Here is a 16,563-nt window from a genome sequence, read left to right as displayed (position 1 = left end):
AAATATTCCATCCCTACCCATGCCAGGGCTGACTCTGCAGTTTAAGGGCCTGTCTGCAGTCAGAAGTGCTTTGCTTCAGATTTTCAGGAGGAGAAGCAATTAAAAAAGACAGACAAACACATGCTATATAAAATTTGCCTGATGCACACCAACCAGTGTGTACACCACACATAAGGCCTTATCCGAGGTCAGGCTTCTGACACCACAGTCCCTCCAGGCCCGCATGGAAGTGGAAAGAGGTCCCGGCTTAAAATACCCATCTGCATTCTTGTTTATCAAGCTTTGCTCAAGCAAATATCAACCTGCTGGGCTTTTTATCTGGACTAGGCCGTGCTGTGGCTTTTCTTTGTTTGTTTTTTACTGGGTAGACTCAGAGGTCTGGCACAGCCTGATGGATTAAACGTGCAATGAAAGCCCGTCCCCCAAAGCTGCTTACAGGGGCAGGACTCTCTGGGGCACAGACGCGCCACAAGCTGGGCTGTGCCATCCTCAATGCTGTGGCTGGCCTGCCGCAACGGGCTCTGTGGCCCTGGTCCGGGGGCACGCAGGGCGCAGAGGACATGGTCAGACGGGGATGCCTGCCGAACAGTCCAGCCTGACTGCCCCGGAGATCTGCAGCCACGCAGAGAGGTATACAGGGCCATCACAGCCACCAAGACATGGTCCTGTCTCTGAAGGAACCACAGAGCCCCCAAGCTCCAGCACACACCCTGCACAGCACTAGGACAGGGATAACCTGGCACCTCTGTCACAGCTACCAACCAAGCCACAGTGCAACAAGGGACCTCCCTCTATGCACACACTCCGCACAATTTGTCCCCGCCCAGTGTCCCAAAGTGACTTCCCAGAAGCCTGGGCAGGTGAGCCCCACAAGTCCTGGCTTCCTGCAGCCCCTGCTGGGCTTGGAAAGGCTCCTTCCCTCCTTGTGCAGAGCCCCGAGGAGGCAGCAGAGTCCTAGACGCTGCCTGGACGCAGGGCAGAGCTCAGCCCATCACCTGCCCAGGTGCCTCTAGCTCCTCAGCCAATTGCAAGGGAGAGCTTGCTCCTCTCCCAGCTCGCTTGTCACCCCATAAGGTCCTTGACATGACCCCACTGCAGACGGCGCTCTTGTGACAGTTCTCAGCTGCGTGAAAGGGCTCTCCGCTCTGGAGAGTTTGCTCACTCACCAGTGCTGCAGACCCTGCAGCACCTCTCAGTAAAGCTCCTCATCCAGAGGAGCTTGGGCTCAGTTGCGACGCGTCTGTGTGCCACAGGCAGCAGGAGATACCTGAAGGCTGCAGGATCTGGCTGGGACCATTATAACACTGGTGAGAGCCAGGGAAGAGCCACTTCTTGAGGGCCGGCACGCAAATGCATTTCCACTTAGCAAGGCTGGGCACAAACGTGCAGCCTCTCTGCCCTTCCCAGCCGACACTTGCAGGCTCACCCCACCAGCAAAGGCAAGAGCCTGCTGACGAACGCTTACCCTGAACCCACCAGGCAGCTGGTTCAGGCCCCAGCAGCTTGCCACGTTGGTGCTGCGGGTGCCAGGCAACAAGGAACAAGATGCAGATTCCCCTCTGCAGCCTGGGTTAGCAGAGCTAGCTCTCCTTTGGGTACCGCCCGTGCAAAGCTCGAGGAGCAGGGCAGCTTTCACAGACCCCAGCCTGGAAGCCACAGAGGCCAGCGGACAGCCTGGGTGCGAACAACAGGGTCTTGGCCCCCACCAAACGCTTCCCTGCGGACATTATCACTGCGTGAGCAGCAAAGTGCTTCCAGAAGGGAAGGAGGAAGGAGAGAGGCAAACTGACCTCACCGAGACCGCGCACACAAGGAATTTGCACGTCAAAGGGTGCACGCAAGCTGCGCAGAGCACGGCTCCGCCGGCCGGCAACCAGCCGCTTGCAGGAGCGGGTTCGTGTGGCCCATGTCTGCAGTGATTTAAATAAAAGCCAGGAGCAACAGATCCCTGGCTAACCACAGCTGCTCCCACTGGGGCCAGATGCTCTTTGGCAAGTTAAAACCCTCCTACACCTTGCTGGTTTCCCACGCCACCAGGAGACCTTTTGAAGCCTTTAGTAAAGAGGCACCAGGCACAAATTTGACAGTCTCTTGGTAAAACACCTTCCTGCAGCTAAGTGGCACCAGCAGCAGCACATGGGACTTCACTCCAGGTCAGGAACATCCCAATTCTTTGTCCGTCCTGCCCCCACCATCCAACCTGGTGGCTCCCAACAGCTCAATGGTGGGTTTTTCTCTGAAAATGGGGACCAGAGAAACAGCCACCAAAAACCAGGCCCCAGATGCTACAGGTCCAGTGTGCCAGCACCATGCACAGCTTCCATCCTGGGGGCTGCAGCATGCAAAATCAGCCTTTCAAACCGCTCCACGTGGAGCACCACCAGGGTAGGCAAACTGCGTCATGCCAGTAGTCAAACGGATACGTGAGCCAAAAGGTGCAAGGAAAAGCAAGGTACAAATCACCCCACCTCCAGAAAACCATTTGATCCCTTCCAGTTGGCTGGGCACAAAGACTGCACCCAGTTCAATTCAGTCATCGGAGCCAAAGAGGCCTCAACTAAGTGGATGAGATAGAGATAAAGACTCGCTGGAGAACGAGTTTCGAGTCCTGCACCATGGGCTTGCAGGTTTTGCAGGATTTTGCAGGCCTCCCATGCCTCGGGAAGGATTGGCACTGGGTGCCCCCAACACCATGCCCCCTGGTGAGGCACCTGCACCAAAAGCTGCGTCCCGGAGCAGCGCCGAACACGGAGGTGGCATGGGAAGCGCGGCACCCAGAGCACCTGCCAAAGGGCTGTTACTCGTGGCCAAGCAGCAGAGGAACCACCCTGAGATTTCTGTAGGTTTTTATCCACCGTAACAGGCAGCTGATTCATGCAAACCCTCTCATTTCCAGCCAGGAAGCCAAGAATTAGCGCCGCAGGCAGCAGATCTCCCCTCGGCAGCCACACGCAGCACCCAAAGGAAGGGTCACATTACAGGCAGCTTATCAGAGCCTCTCTTTCCCCAGGCTTAGCAGGCTGCTCGGGAATAATCCCTGCCAGATGCAAGATGATGAGCTCCCCAAAACAAAGCTCTCCCTTCCTCCTGCCTCCCTTTTCATCACGCAAGAGCTGCCAGCTTCTGAGAAATGCTCCTCAACAAAACCTCCCTGGGCTGTTACTGCAACGCCCCAGGACCTCAGCCAAACCCACGGGTGCCACCTGCACGTGGTAAAAGAAACACCTTCCCCATGTTTTCCCCTCTGCCCAGAGAAAGGATTGCCACCTCCTTTCTACAGGAGGGAAACTGAAGCCAGAAGTCCATAGGGACATCTGTGCCACAAGGGGTTGGCGGGTGGATGGGCTGGTCCACAGCAGGGCATCTCCAGCAGCCCGGCACGGACTTCCAGCAAAAAGCCCAGACCACCAGGGCTCCCTCTCATGGCATGTGGCTTGGATGTTTGGGGCTTGGATTAGTGAGCCTTCCTCCCCCAGATACTCAAAGGCTTTGCTGTCTTCTCTATCCATACAGGAGACACCCCAAAAACACTGTGTGCGCTTAGGGTGGTCAGCAGTCACCTTACACCATGCTGGACAAAAAAGGGAGCAGGTAAGACTTTGGTGCTTTACTAGTGGGAAGAGACAAGGAACCGGACATTAATATTACCTGCTCTGACTGCAATTTTTCCTTTAACACACAATATTTAAGTGGGAGGAAATGGCAAAAACACAACACTGCACGCTACGGCAATCCACTTTCAGTCACCTGATCTTGGACCTCTCTGGCTCAGACAGGAAATGAAACACTTTGATCTGGGACTATCAAAGCATTTTATTTCAGTCCAAAAATGTCACACACACAAAACCCAAAACACAGCTCTACTTTCCCCAAAACAAAACATGGCTACGCACATGCATGCAAAGTGATTCCTTGGAACTTATTTCCCAGTTTAGACTTGAACAAAATATCCAGACTTCAAAATCAAGATGTACCCAAATTCACTCTGCTCCAAACAGCACACGCTAGCCCATGGCCAGGAAACCAAGTCGGGTGCAAAACAGACTCCTGCCCTGGGCAAGGCGCAGCTCGCTGCACATCTGCTCAGCCAAAACCTGCTGTGAAACCGCCCTGACAGACCCCCAGGGCTTGGTCTGCAACACAAAAGCATCCAGTGATGGGAGTGAGGCCCGTCACCACCCAGAAACAGCTACCCACACTCCAGGCATTTAATGGGCAATTAATGTTAGTTCATGAAATGGCTAATTATAGGCCTGCTGCCTCCAGTCAATGCTCTTATTACCCCTGCAAAAGCTGTGGCAGATTAAAAAAAAAAAACACCCCGGGTTGGGGCATCTCTTGGAGAGGTGACGCAAGGCTCGGTCCGGTCCGTCATGCAGAGGGGTGTGCGTGCTCTCCCCTGCAAGGAGGGCGCGGCTGGAGGTAGGCTGGAAGCAGTGTTGGCATGTTCACAAGTCACCAGCTGGGATTAATCCCTGGGCTGAGCCCAGACAGCATGGCCCGGCCCCAGCACCCATCCTCTCAACCTGGGCAGAGGCAGGAGAGTAGGGGATGGACCAGGGGCCCCCGTTGTTCCTCCCTTCCAGGCTGCCGGCAGAGATAAAATCCCCACCGGGTCTGAATTCTGGGAATTACAGAGGGAAAGGGCATTGCGGTAATGTGGCAGATGAAGACGGGGACAGCCAGCCAGACAGCCAGCCACGTTATTCTGTAAATCTGTAGGCTGGCAGCTGACTTCCTACCCGCAGTGAGCCCAGGGCTAAATCCCTGCCTACCCCAAATGCTCCCACAACTAAAGCAGCACATGGGAGACGCATAAACCGATTACTTCCTTTAATACTCTGATGGTCCAGAGGAAGGATCGTTTCAGGGAAACGTATGTCACTTGTACTTTCTCTCTAGGAAGGGCCCAAAAGTGCCCCCAGGGAGAGCCTGAGCCACTACAGCACCACCAAATTGTCCCAGGAAGCTTCCTCTGGGCAGGCCAGCCAAGGGCATGACAGCAGAGTATTGCCCCAGAAGGGGAACACATTAAACCCAAAACCTCAAACACGTTTGCATATCCCAAAGGCCAAACCCACACTGGGGAACAGAAAGGGCCCTACAATAAAGCTCCAGCGTCGGCGCCTAGATCAGATGGACGAGCCACGAGCAACGCAGAGGAGCTGCAGCACAAGCGCATGGAAAGAGCCACCCTCTCCCAGGATGCAGCAGCAAAGCAGCAAGAGGGCTTGGCAAAAACGTGCATGAGAAATAACGATCCAGGATCATCTTCACATCTCCCGAGGGAGTAACTGTTAGTCAGCACCAGGCTGAGAGAAATTGCCCTGTGACAAGAGCAACACAGGCCCAAACTGTCCTTGGCCACCAGGAGGTCCGTCGGAGAAGGGAGATGGATAAGGGAGCCGTTCATTGTGGGAAAGCCCTAGATGCAGGCAGATACGCCTCTCCGACCGGGAAGAGCGCGCTGATTTGAAAGGCTTCTCCCTGCACGTTTTAGCTACAAACAGCCACTTCTGACCTCCCTTTGCCTTTCAGATCAGGTCTCTTCATCTGCCTCTGAACAGCTCAAGAGCACAAACAGGATCAAGGTTTCCCTGCCCCAGGCAACAGAGAGCACAACTCAGGGCTCGGATGGGAAATGTCCGTGGAGAGAAACACCAGTTTCAGGTCCCCCAACAAGTTAGGAAGAAGGGGGATGAAAGAGCAATTGCTGCAGCCTGACCCTTCCAGCTCCCCGGGCCAGTGCCAAGGACAGGGAATGCAGTTCAGTAAAGAATCTGCAACTCGGGCTGACATGAGAAGGAAAGAAAAAAAAGGTTGCAGAGCACAAGGGAAAGAGAAGCCTGGCAGCTAGTTAAACCAATACAGAGGGCGTTTCATGCTGCCCTGTGGAGCGGCAGTCCAGCTGCAGGACCAGCCCTCCAAGCCCAGCTCTGGGAGACGGGTACGGAGCGCTGCACAGGGCCAGCGACTGGCACAGTGGCTGCAGCGGTGGCTCCGCTGCAGCCACGTCTCCCACTTCTTTGCTTCTTCCAATAGAGCCTCATGATCTCTGCAGTGTTTTCCTTCTTGTTTCATGGGAGGAAACCAAGGGTGGGATTTGCCGACACTGGGTGGAAGCAAAGCACAAGAAGGGAGGACCTACTCGGGCACCGCTCCTGAAGCTCTTTCATAAAACACCCAAAACCTCTTTGGCAGCAAGAGGAGCCAACAGCCTCAGGGACCACAGGAATTGGAGCTAGTGAGTGGAGGTATTGCAGAGATCAGAGAGCTTCTTCCGTCAGCGATCTGTTCACCTGCAGACAAACCACTGCCCAGCAATATTCCCTGGCACAGACGTCAATCCACAAAACCAAGGCAGGCTGCCTTTAAGGGGTGCCCAGCCACTGTATCTCAAGTTCCCCGTATACCTCAGACACCTAAGCTATCCGAGAGGGATTATTTTTCATGGCAGGAGCAACTGGAGCAGATAAAATCCCAGGGAACTGGGGGGGGGGGGGGGGGGGGGAAGGGCTGTTTCCAAAGAAAAACTGCATAGAAAATTAAGCTCAGGAGCAACACTGAGCCAACCAGGTCCCAGCAGACAAGCATCCCCCACAACCGAACACGCATGAAATATTTGGTCTGTACTCCAGTTGGACAGAAGATACCCTTCCTCACAGCCTCCAAGGGTGGGTTCAAAGCAACGGGGCAGGCTGCATACTGCAAGGACAGTCTGGGAGCCCATATCCTCCTTCTACTCCATGTTTCTAGCCTAAGTGCCATCAATTGTTCAGACTTGCTCTGCACTTCATTGCTAAATGAGATAATTGACCACCACGACCACGATGATTCAGACGACCTTCTCCGCATCTTAAGAAAAAGCAGCCCTGGGAAATCTTTGCTTTCTGCAGACAGACTCACAGGTCTGTCAGCTGCCCAGACACATTAACGTGGGGACCTGCATTACATAAGGGAGCTCAGAGATCAGCCGCCCTGCTCACCTTAGGCACCATGCTAGCATGTGGGAAGCTTTCCAGGGCAGAAATTCCCCTGCAAGGAGGGAAGAGACTGACACAAGCACACCATCCAGCCAACCACTGCCTGCTCCCAAGAGATGCTTGCAGTTGCCCCAGTTTCAGAGTTCAGGATAAGGAATAGCTTATCCCATCTCCCACAGCCCTCAAGGAAAGCTTGGAGAGAGCCCAGCTCTGGATATGCAGCCCAGCGGGGATTTCTTCTCCACGTGCATCCACGGATACAAGGAAGCCAACCCCACATAGGCCCTGAGAGAGCAGCCTTCTGTGCCTAGACCCCATCACAGCTCACTTTGGACCAGGGTAGTTGCAAAGCGGACAAATTAAAAGCAGGGAGACTGACAATCCCACCATATGCTAAGCAATGAAGACTTTACAGGGCAAAGAGCCAGGCAGGTAACTCTCGCCTTATTTTATACAACTCTAGCTCTTCAGAACTCCCTGCATCACTGCAGAGCCAGAACATCCGGTATCTGTAATAATGTTTGTGCTTCCACCTCCATCCTCAAAAATGTTGTACAAGGAAGAAAGGGAGAGAGAAGTCTGCAGTCCATTTGTGTTTTCCCCAGGAACGCTGGGCCAAATGGGTCACTTGGACTAGAAATGACCACTCGGGTTTTGCCGAACAGCTTCTCTGGGCATTTCTGCTGCAAATTCCTAGCTGCAGCAGCAGAGCTGGGGTTTGAAGCCTTAATAAATGACAGGAGAGAACCTCTGTTTAATAAGCTTCTGAGCTGGAAAACCTTTATATTTTAAAAATAACAACAGACCAAACTTGGCAACCAAATTACTCAAGAAAGGGTTAGAAGTCAGATTCTCACTAACGCTCCAGGAAACCTACCAGAAAACCAGGTTAGGCAATACCAGTATTTCCACCAGGTTAGGCAATACCAGCATTTCTACTGGATACTATATGCACTGGATAAAGAGAGATGCGGGGAAAAACAAAAACCATGGACACGTGGCCACACCACCAGCAAAGCCAGCACGCTCCACTGCCTTCCTCCATTCCAGATCAAACTGGTATGCTGCTGAGCCGCTCCTTGCAGGTGAGAAGGTGCCAGCCAGCTGGAAAGGGGGACATGTGCAGTTTTCACCTCCTGTTGCCTCCTCACCCCTATCGCAGTTGCTATTGGCAAATAACTGCCCAAACCTCTGCCCGCCAGCCTCCGGCTTCACAGCAGGGAGTGCAGCCCACAGGTGAGATGACGGTGTCGCTGTGCCACCTGTGTGTACCACAAGATGCTGTCTACTGCAGGAGTCTTTTGGTTGCAGCAGAGAAGCCAGAGAGAGCAGGAGAGGAGGAAACGTTAATCGCAGTTTGAAGTAGGTTTATTGAAGCAGCAGAGCCAGGAGGATCCAGGTACAGTAGTCCAGGACCTTCCCTCTAGCTCTTTCCTTGGCAGGTCTGGCTTCACCCACACGCAATATGGAGCAGGAGCTGTATCTGTGCCCTGCCATTCACACCACGCTCCAAGTAAGAACAAGCTGTTTCCAAAGAAAGCAGAGCCCTGCCTCATCCTCCCAGAAAGGAAAATCTAAAAAGATGGGCAGAAATAGCCAATACTTCCCCTCGACACTTTACTCCTTGCAGCCAGGAAGGACCAGCAGCACTCGGGGAGGAAGGCTGCAGTGTCTGTGGGGTCCCCTTTAACCTAACAACCACAAGGGAACCGCTGTAACTTCCCCCCCGTCCGTTACACGCAGGCGACACAAGGAAGCAGACGGGACCAAACTCCTTTCCCCAGCCCGCATCACAAGGAGGCTCCTCAGGCAACGCCAGCTATCTGCAAAGCTTTCCGAAGAAACCAGCCTGGAGATCCCCACTGCCGCAGTGCGCACACAGCCCGGGCCCTTCGCTCCCCTGGCCTTCCCGATGCCATGTGCGGTGCAAAAGCAGCCTCCTGGCAATGGGATGCTGCCGTCGGCATTTCCAGGCTATAGAACAACATTACTGGAAATGGCGCGAAGAAACCTTCCCCACCTTTTGCTTGTGTGAAAGTAAAAAGATGGCAGAGGCTCAGCTCAAGCTCCTACATATTGTGCTGCAAAGCTACCACGCAACCTCAGGAAAAACCCTTCACCCTGCTCCTGGGCAGATTTCTGCATCCCACACAGCATCCAGCCCTTGCAGTGCACAGCTGTACCCCGAAGCAACCACAGGACACAACTGATACCTCCAACCCTGCCTGAGAATGATACAGCTGATTCAGAGCACTGAACAGCAAACAAGGGGCTGAGAAGCCCCCCAAAATCAAGAACCTAACCCCGCTTTTACTGGGAACATCTGATAACCCAATTGAAAGGACAATCCCAGGGATGCATCAGAGTAGAGAAGATGCCAATCAGGTGCTTGTTATTGGGGAGACTTGTCCTTTGCACAGCTCTGCTTTGTTCAGAGGAAGCTGACTGTTTCCTTTGCCCTAAAAGGTAAATAACTGGTAAAACAGTCAAGTCTCAGCTGGCCCCTTGCAGCCTGCCCAGGCTAACCATTTGCTCCGTGTTGCTTGTTGGAGACAGCTACACCATCGCTGTTTCTCCTGGACTTCTGCTTAGTTATAGTCCCCCCAAAGAGCTGGACATAGAGGGTCCAGCCACCAGTGAGGCTCCATGAACTCCCCTTCCCGGCCCCGGCTGGCTCAAGTAGATCGTCTCTGGATGCCTGAGGGCACAAAGCCCAAATCCTGAATAACCGGAGCAAAACTCAACACCCAGGGTGACGCAGCCATTGCTGCCAACTCCATAAGCAGCCCTGGAGGCACAAGGCTGTGTGCTGCCGGAGGGAGGCCCCACTGCCCTGGCTGGCCCAAAACAAACCTCCTGAGGGGCTCTCCCCACCAGCCCAGCCATGGGGTGAGCTTCATCATTAAGCCAAGCCCACAAGCCAAGCCCATTAAGTCTCCACAGCCCAAGTTCATGTTTATTCTGCATGAAAAGTTCTTTGGGAGGAGACTCGGGAGGGAGACATTTCCACTTTGAAGCCTGCAACCTCAGAGAAAATGCCACAGCTTTGCAGTGTCCTTAAATTTGGAGCCAGCTGAGCTTATGTAAGGTCTTGGGGCACAGGTAGCTACCCAGGGCATCTCCAGAATCGTCTAGATTCACCCAGCGCCAGGCCTGCCACTTCTCCTATTGCAGTGAGTCACCGCTAGCCGAATGGCTTTGCCGAGTATCATACCCAGGGAGCTATGACAAGGAGGCCCTGCCCAGCCACCACCTCAGGGCTAGGAAATACCAAAAGCAAACACAAGCCACAAGCAATCACAAGCATCACCCTCCACCACAGCGTGAAGGAACCCTAGTTACAGCCACCCCTAGTAGAGAAGGACTGGGGCATTTTGAACCACTAGAAGATTTCAAAACCAGCACCTTTCTCACCCTTCCAAAGCAATGCAATACTGCCTGTCTGTGCTCCGTTTTCCTTCGTGGTGACTGATGGAGACGGACCAAACCACCCCTCCTTGGGGCCTCTGCCGAACGACCCGCGCGGCGCCAGCGTCCCAGCTGCCGGCAAGGGGCTCCGGCAGCAGCTGGGTCCCAGGGTGCCCGAGCCCTCGCCGCTCGTCTCTGAGCGCTTCTCTCCTCGCTCGCTCACATCCCCCGCCAGCATGTTTCTCCCAAAGCTCCCAAAGCCGGTGGAAAGGAATAACGGATGCAAAGGTGAAAATCTGAAGGGCCACCCCCTACAGCCTGCCTTCCCCGGACCCCTGCCCTTGCCTCACGTGTCCTTCCCCATGCAGCCCTCGCCTGCCTGCAAGCGCCGTCCCTCGGGGAAGGACCGGAGAGAACAATGTTTGATCCTCAAACAATGTGGCGAGTACAAGGCACTCCCTGACTTTCTACGTGCTTTCAATAGCCATCGAGGCAGAAAGCATTTACGTTCCAGCAGAAACACTCAGTGTCCTATAAACCGGGGACGCCACCTTTTCAGGGACTTCTCAGGGCTGGGAGGAGCCAAGAACGACAAAGGCCGCGTGCAGGTGGGGAGCTCTTAGGGCAGAGAAGCGACTAGAGCCCGCCGTGCAGCCGCGCCAGGGGCAACGCGCGGTAACGCCCCGATTCGGCCGTGCTTTCCAGTGGGTCCGCGTTCCTGCAAGCAGTGCACCGCGGCAGCCTGCCGCAGTGACAAGGGGTGCTGGGTTGGCTCAGAGACCCCCGCCTGCCCCCTAGAAAGCCAACGTGCCAACAGGTGACCTGCACTAAAAAGAAAAGGAGGAAAAAAAAAAAAAAAGACAAAGCCGTGAGATTTTTCGCTCCCCTGCAGAAGAATCAGAAAAGCTTCTCGTCAACATTTTAGCCTTTGCAAAGTTCTGCTTCCCTCTAAGTGGCTAATTCTTTTGACAGGTGAGTAAACAGCACGTTCGCAAGCTGTCACCGGAGTGGGGTGGGGAGAGCGAGCTTTCTCTGCCCGGACTGACGCATACTCGTGACGGCCGCTAAGATGGCTAGGTCATTAGAGCAGCTTTATTTGTTTTCTTTCTTTTTTTTTTTTTTTAAAATAAAAAACGCCCCGCAACAACAGCGCTGAGAGCCCCTCCCAGCGCTGCTGCACAAAGATCAGCGCCGGCGAGAAATTAATTCGCCGGCCTGGATATAGTTCCCCACCGGTGTCTTCCAGCTCACCAAACCGCCTAAGCGGAAAAGTTTGTCGCTGATGACACTAATGGCCAGTGACTCCCACCAGCAGCCTGCCTCCGCCGACGCGCTTCCAGCGCAGCGTTGCTGCTTTCCAACATCCCTCAAAGCCACGGCTTGAAGCGTGGTTACTCCGGGCCACCCTCCCTCTCGCCAGCCAGATCTGCTCGCACCCACCCCAGGTTCACCCTGGCGACGGCAGGGCCCGCACCCGCTCGGCCGTGGGAGACCCAGCCCCTCGTCCCCGGCGCTGGGCAGTGCTCTGGGCTGTGACTTGCAGAGCCGGATGCTGGTCAAGCAAAAATAAGAGCCGGGAGGACAAACCGGAGGAGAGAATCCAAGACGAACCGCGGGATGGTTTCCACCTCGCTTTCGTGGCAGCAACACGCTGCCCACCATCATGCACCCAAAGCGCAGGGAAGCCTAAATCATGGTTCTCGCGCCAGGAGCCCAGGAGGCTGCCGCTGCGAGAAGCTCTGAGCTGGAGCTGAGCTGCTCGGCCCGGCTCTGGCTCCGGCTCCGGCCCCCGACCCACAGAGAGCCTCAGCCCGGCAGCAGGCTCACCGCTCTTCTGAGCGGAGCCCAAGTCCGTTTGCTCACGACGCACCTCCCACGTTGCCCCACGGATTGACCTTTTTCCAACCCAACCACAGAACAACGCACGTCCACGAGCATCCCGCGCAGCGCCTACTTTAAGAAGGCATTTCTGCCCTGCCCTAGAGGGACGTTAGCCCCTCGGTGCCCAGGCCACCCCCAAAGGCCGGGGCGGCTCAGCCCGCCCCGTCGCACCTGCAGGCCCTTGGCCACCAGCAGCTTCGGCCGCGGCGGCGGGCCTCCCGCCGGCTCGGGGAGCGCAGGAGGCCGCCCCGCGCCCCCGCCGCTGCGGGCCGGCGGCCCTAACGCCGCGCTCCCCCTGCGCCGCCGGCGGCTGCCACGGACCCCCGGGACCCCCGCCACCGTCCCCGCCGGCTCCCTAACTGCGGCTGGTGGGGGCTGAGCACCGCGATGTCTCCCGGGGGGGACACGCAGCTCCGCGGACTGGGGGGGGGGACACATAGCGCCTCCCCCCCGGGGAGGGGACAGTGTCGAGACCTTGGGGGACACAGCTCATGGCCCCTCGGGGGGGGGGGGGGACAACCAGGTCCCTCGGGAGAGGCGGAGGGGGACGAGCGGCCCCGGGCCCGCAGCCAGGCCCCGGGGCGGCGCGGCGCGGCACTCACCGGCCCCGCTGGCGGCGGCGCGCAGGCGGCAGGCGCCGAGGGCGGCGAGCAGCAGCAGGGCTCCGCGGCGGGCGGCGGCGGCGCTCCGGGCCGCCACCATCCTGCGGCCGCGCGGGCAGGCGTGGGGCCGGCGGCGGCGGCGGCGGCGGCGGCGGCGGCGGGCGGCGGGCGGGGCGGGGCGGGGCGGGGGCGGCTCCCACCCCGCCACGGGGCGGGGCTCGGCGGGGCTGCGGCGCCTGCGGGCGGCGGCGCCTGGAGCTGCGCAGCGGCCTGCCCGCTAGGGGGGCCGGCCCGCCGGCAGGCGCCCAAGTGCTCCTCTGGCGTTGGCCTGCCGCGGCCCTCGATACCCCTGGGGTCGCCGCCGGGGCCCGAACCCCTCCTGCATCCCTTTGGCGTACGTCTACTGGGGAACCAGACCCCACCAGCATCCCTGCGGGAGCCCCGAAGCCCACGCGTCCCTGCTCGGCTCAGCCTGCTGGGGAACCAAACCCGCCCGGCATCGCTGCCAGGGTCCAAACGCCTCCTGCGCCCCCCCGGGATTGGCCTGCCAGGGCCCCAACCTGCCCTGAGACCACCGCCCACCCCCGCAAGCCTCCTGCGCCCTATTGGGGTTCGTCTGCTGTGGTCCCAAACCGCTCTGGGACCAGCCTGCTGGGCTCCCAGCCCCTCCAGGACCACTGCCTGGGGCCCAAGCCCCGCTAGTTCCCCTTCTGGAGCAGCCTGCTGAGGCTCCAACCCCTTCGCCGCCCAGGGCCTGAATGCCTCCTGCACCTCTGGGGCTCAGCCTGCAGGAGCCCGAACCCCTCTGGGATCACTGCCAGCATCTAAACTGCTCCTGCGCCTCTTTGGTGTCGCCCTGCTAGGGCCCCAGGCACCTCCAAGATGGTTGTTGGGACCCAACTTCTGGGCCCCGTGGGGACTGGTCTGCTTGGGACCCCAAATCTGCCCGGGATCGCTGCTGAGGCCCGTACACCCCCGCCGCAGTACTGCGTCACCCTTTGCAGGGCCTTGCACCCTGCTGCTGGGGGCCACCCTTTCCATGCAGCCTGCACCCCCCCCCGCCCTGCACTCCCTGTCTCCTAGCTCTCCAGTGCCTCTTCTCTGTCACCCAGGGACCTTGATCCCCAGGTCTGTACAGGCTCCCATGGGCTGGGGACGTCCCACAGAGGCGGGGGGGATGCCCGTGTGCCGGGGGAGGCACTGAGGTCCGAGCACATCCTTTGTGAGGTAGCGCTGGTCTCGTGCAAAACGTGGGTAAACTGAGTCAAGCAGTGAGGCATGGTGTTGCCCAAGGGGCTGCTGGCAAACCAAGCAGCCAATTTAAAGGCAATATAATAGTGCTGGAAATAACGGGTCTCAGCGCAGTGTGGTGCCTGGATGAGGAGCAGGATGGTGAAACGGTGAAACCAAACAGAAGTTTGGAAGACAGAAACTGCCAGTCCCACTGGTGCCTCCCCTCTACCCCGGGCAGAGACAGGGCATTGGGCCAGTGAGAGGGTTGATCAGCACTGCTGGCACCCAGCTGCCTGCCCTGCTCAGCCACCAGCAGCTGGAGAGCCAGAGCTGGGGGCAGATCCCCCTGCAGCACTGGGGCCAGAGTGAAAGGGCTGCTCCACATTCGTTCCCGTTCACAGCCAAACTGCAAAGCAGGGAGGCTGCGTGGCGCCGGAGCGCTGGGAGCTCCGCAACCTTTTCTAGCCCGGTAGGCCACCGGTGCAGCAAAATAAACCAGGCCTTTCTTGTCCTCCAGACCACTCTTCCTTTTAGCATGTACGTTTTCCCAGTGCTGTTTCTCTAGGGCCCTTTTGTGTGTGCTGAACAGCAGCTTTGAATATTAGTTTTGAAATGCTGCTGTTTTGCATGGAGTTATCTCTGCGTGCTGGGCAGGATGGATGAAATCAAATCTCATAACCGGAAATGCAGCCTGCACGCAGAAATAGATAAAGAGTCTGGAACAGCAGAGAGGCGATTTCTGTGGCGCTCCAGCAGCCAAACCAAGATCAGAGGCTAGGGAAAAAGAACAGCGGATGCTGGGTCTCCTCCTGCCCCCATCTCTCAGAAATCACATAATCCAGGGACAAGGAGTTAGGAAAACCCTCAGGAGGGCAGGCTGGGGTTTGGGGTTGCTCCCTATGCCCAAGGCTGATAGTGGAAGCCCGGAGGAATGTGCTTGCCATCGCCAAGACCAAGCCGTACTGCTGGCCGGATGAGGCAGCTGCACAGTAGCAACAGCTATGGGGGCAGTTCCAGAGCTGGGATGCCCCTGCCCTGGTGGAAAGCTGGAAGGCACCCAGAATGGATCTGGGCCTGGGGCAGGGGGGTGAATGTCCCTCCAGGAGTCACACGCGGGGAGACTGTGCAGCCCAAAGGGGTCCTGGTAGCCTCAGGTCCCACTTTCTGCAGCTGAAAGCTGGGGGATTGCTTTCAGAAACCAAAGATAATTTTTTCAAACTGATCTTAAGCTGTTGCAGCGTTTCACTTCCCTCCCTGATGGACAACTGCATCTTCTTGTGAGGGCTGAGTTTGTCAGGCCTCAGCTGCAGCCAGCAGTTCTGCGTACAACTTTGCAAGGCTGAAAAAGCCCCTCCCTTTTCTATCACACGGCAAGGCCCCTAGCACCAGTTATCTACAGACTGAGCTATCTTCCAAACCCCTCCTCAGGACTCAGGTATGTTGGGGCAAGCTCATATCGTAGGGCTTGTTTTTCGACCCCTCGTTCTTTCTTATGGTTCTCCCTCCATTTCCATGTCCTCCTTGAAACACAAATGTCAGAGCTGGCTGCAGCTACTGTTTTACTGGTGCTTTTTTTGAGACGTAAGGTCTTTCCCCGGCTGCCGATCCTGGGTCTCAGGGATGCCCCAGGGATGCCCTAGCTTTCAGACCTGTTCAGGTGCCGCCTGTGGGCCTGCGACCTGACAATCTGGGGAGCCAGATCCTTCTGCAGCGGCCAGACGTGCCTACTCTTCACCATCACACTGACCATCGTGTCTCAGTGCCTCCCACTTGACCTCCAAATCTCTCCTCAGCTACTGGATATTTTCCCCTTTCGAACACATTGCCCTTGCTGCATGAAGGCAGAAGATTGTATTTGCTTGTGTAGGTTGGTTAATATTGTGTTTTACTGGATTCTCTTTATTTCTATATTTCAAACATTTTGCACTACACGGGACTAAGACCAAGGTGTTCTAGGCTAAGAAACGCCCCATATTTGAGATTTACCTGTAACACTGGATGTTCCCGTACCTACCTGAAGGGTCCCTCTGGGTCAAGTTTGATATTTGTCTTGACCTTGTTCCCATTCCTTGCAGCAGTGAATTTTTCAGTCTGATCAAGTGAAAAAAGAAAGGGAGGCCCTGGTTTTTGGAGTGCAATGAGCAGGACCAGACCAGCTACAAGACCATTTCACAGGCCAGCTTTCTGTAAAGCAGGTGATTACCTGGGAGAAGGCACTTTTTTTGATGTGTCTGGTGAGCAGGACCCACCAGGAGGTGGCAGAGTTATTGGAAAGCCCAGAATTACTGAGATTAGACAAGATGGGAGGGGACCGCAGTGTCGGAGCCAGGTAGTAGTTCCTGTCGGTAAAGAGGATCACAGGGACCAGGTGCTCTGCAGAGGTGAGGAATTACAAAGCTGACATAGCCGAGGGTCTGATAGGCAAGAGAGAGGGTCTCTAGTGTGGCTGTGAAAGC

At 56.6% G+C, this 16,563-nt stretch overlaps 1 protein-coding gene across 1 annotated transcript in view; it reads right to left on the bottom strand.

The window, feature by feature from the left end:
• Positions 1-13,003, bottom strand: part of NPDC1 (neural proliferation, differentiation and control 1) — a 43,875-nt gene extending 30,872 nt beyond the window's left edge. The window contains exon 1 of the mRNA XM_068914848.1: positions 12,875-13,003. Coding sequence (XP_068770949.1) covers positions 12,875-12,974 — 100 coding nt within the window. The 5' untranslated portion in view covers positions 12,975-13,003. The remainder of the gene's footprint in view (positions 1-12,874) is intronic.
• Positions 13,004-16,563: the final 3,560 nt, after the last annotated feature.

The sequence above is a fragment of the Struthio camelus genome, chromosome 20 (assembly GCF_040807025.1).
Source record: "Struthio camelus isolate bStrCam1 chromosome 20, bStrCam1.hap1, whole genome shotgun sequence".
Lineage (NCBI taxonomy): Eukaryota > Metazoa > Chordata > Aves > Struthioniformes > Struthionidae > Struthio > Struthio camelus.
The sequence above is the reverse complement of the archived record's forward strand: the minus strand, read 5'-3'. Positions and strand labels throughout refer to the sequence as shown.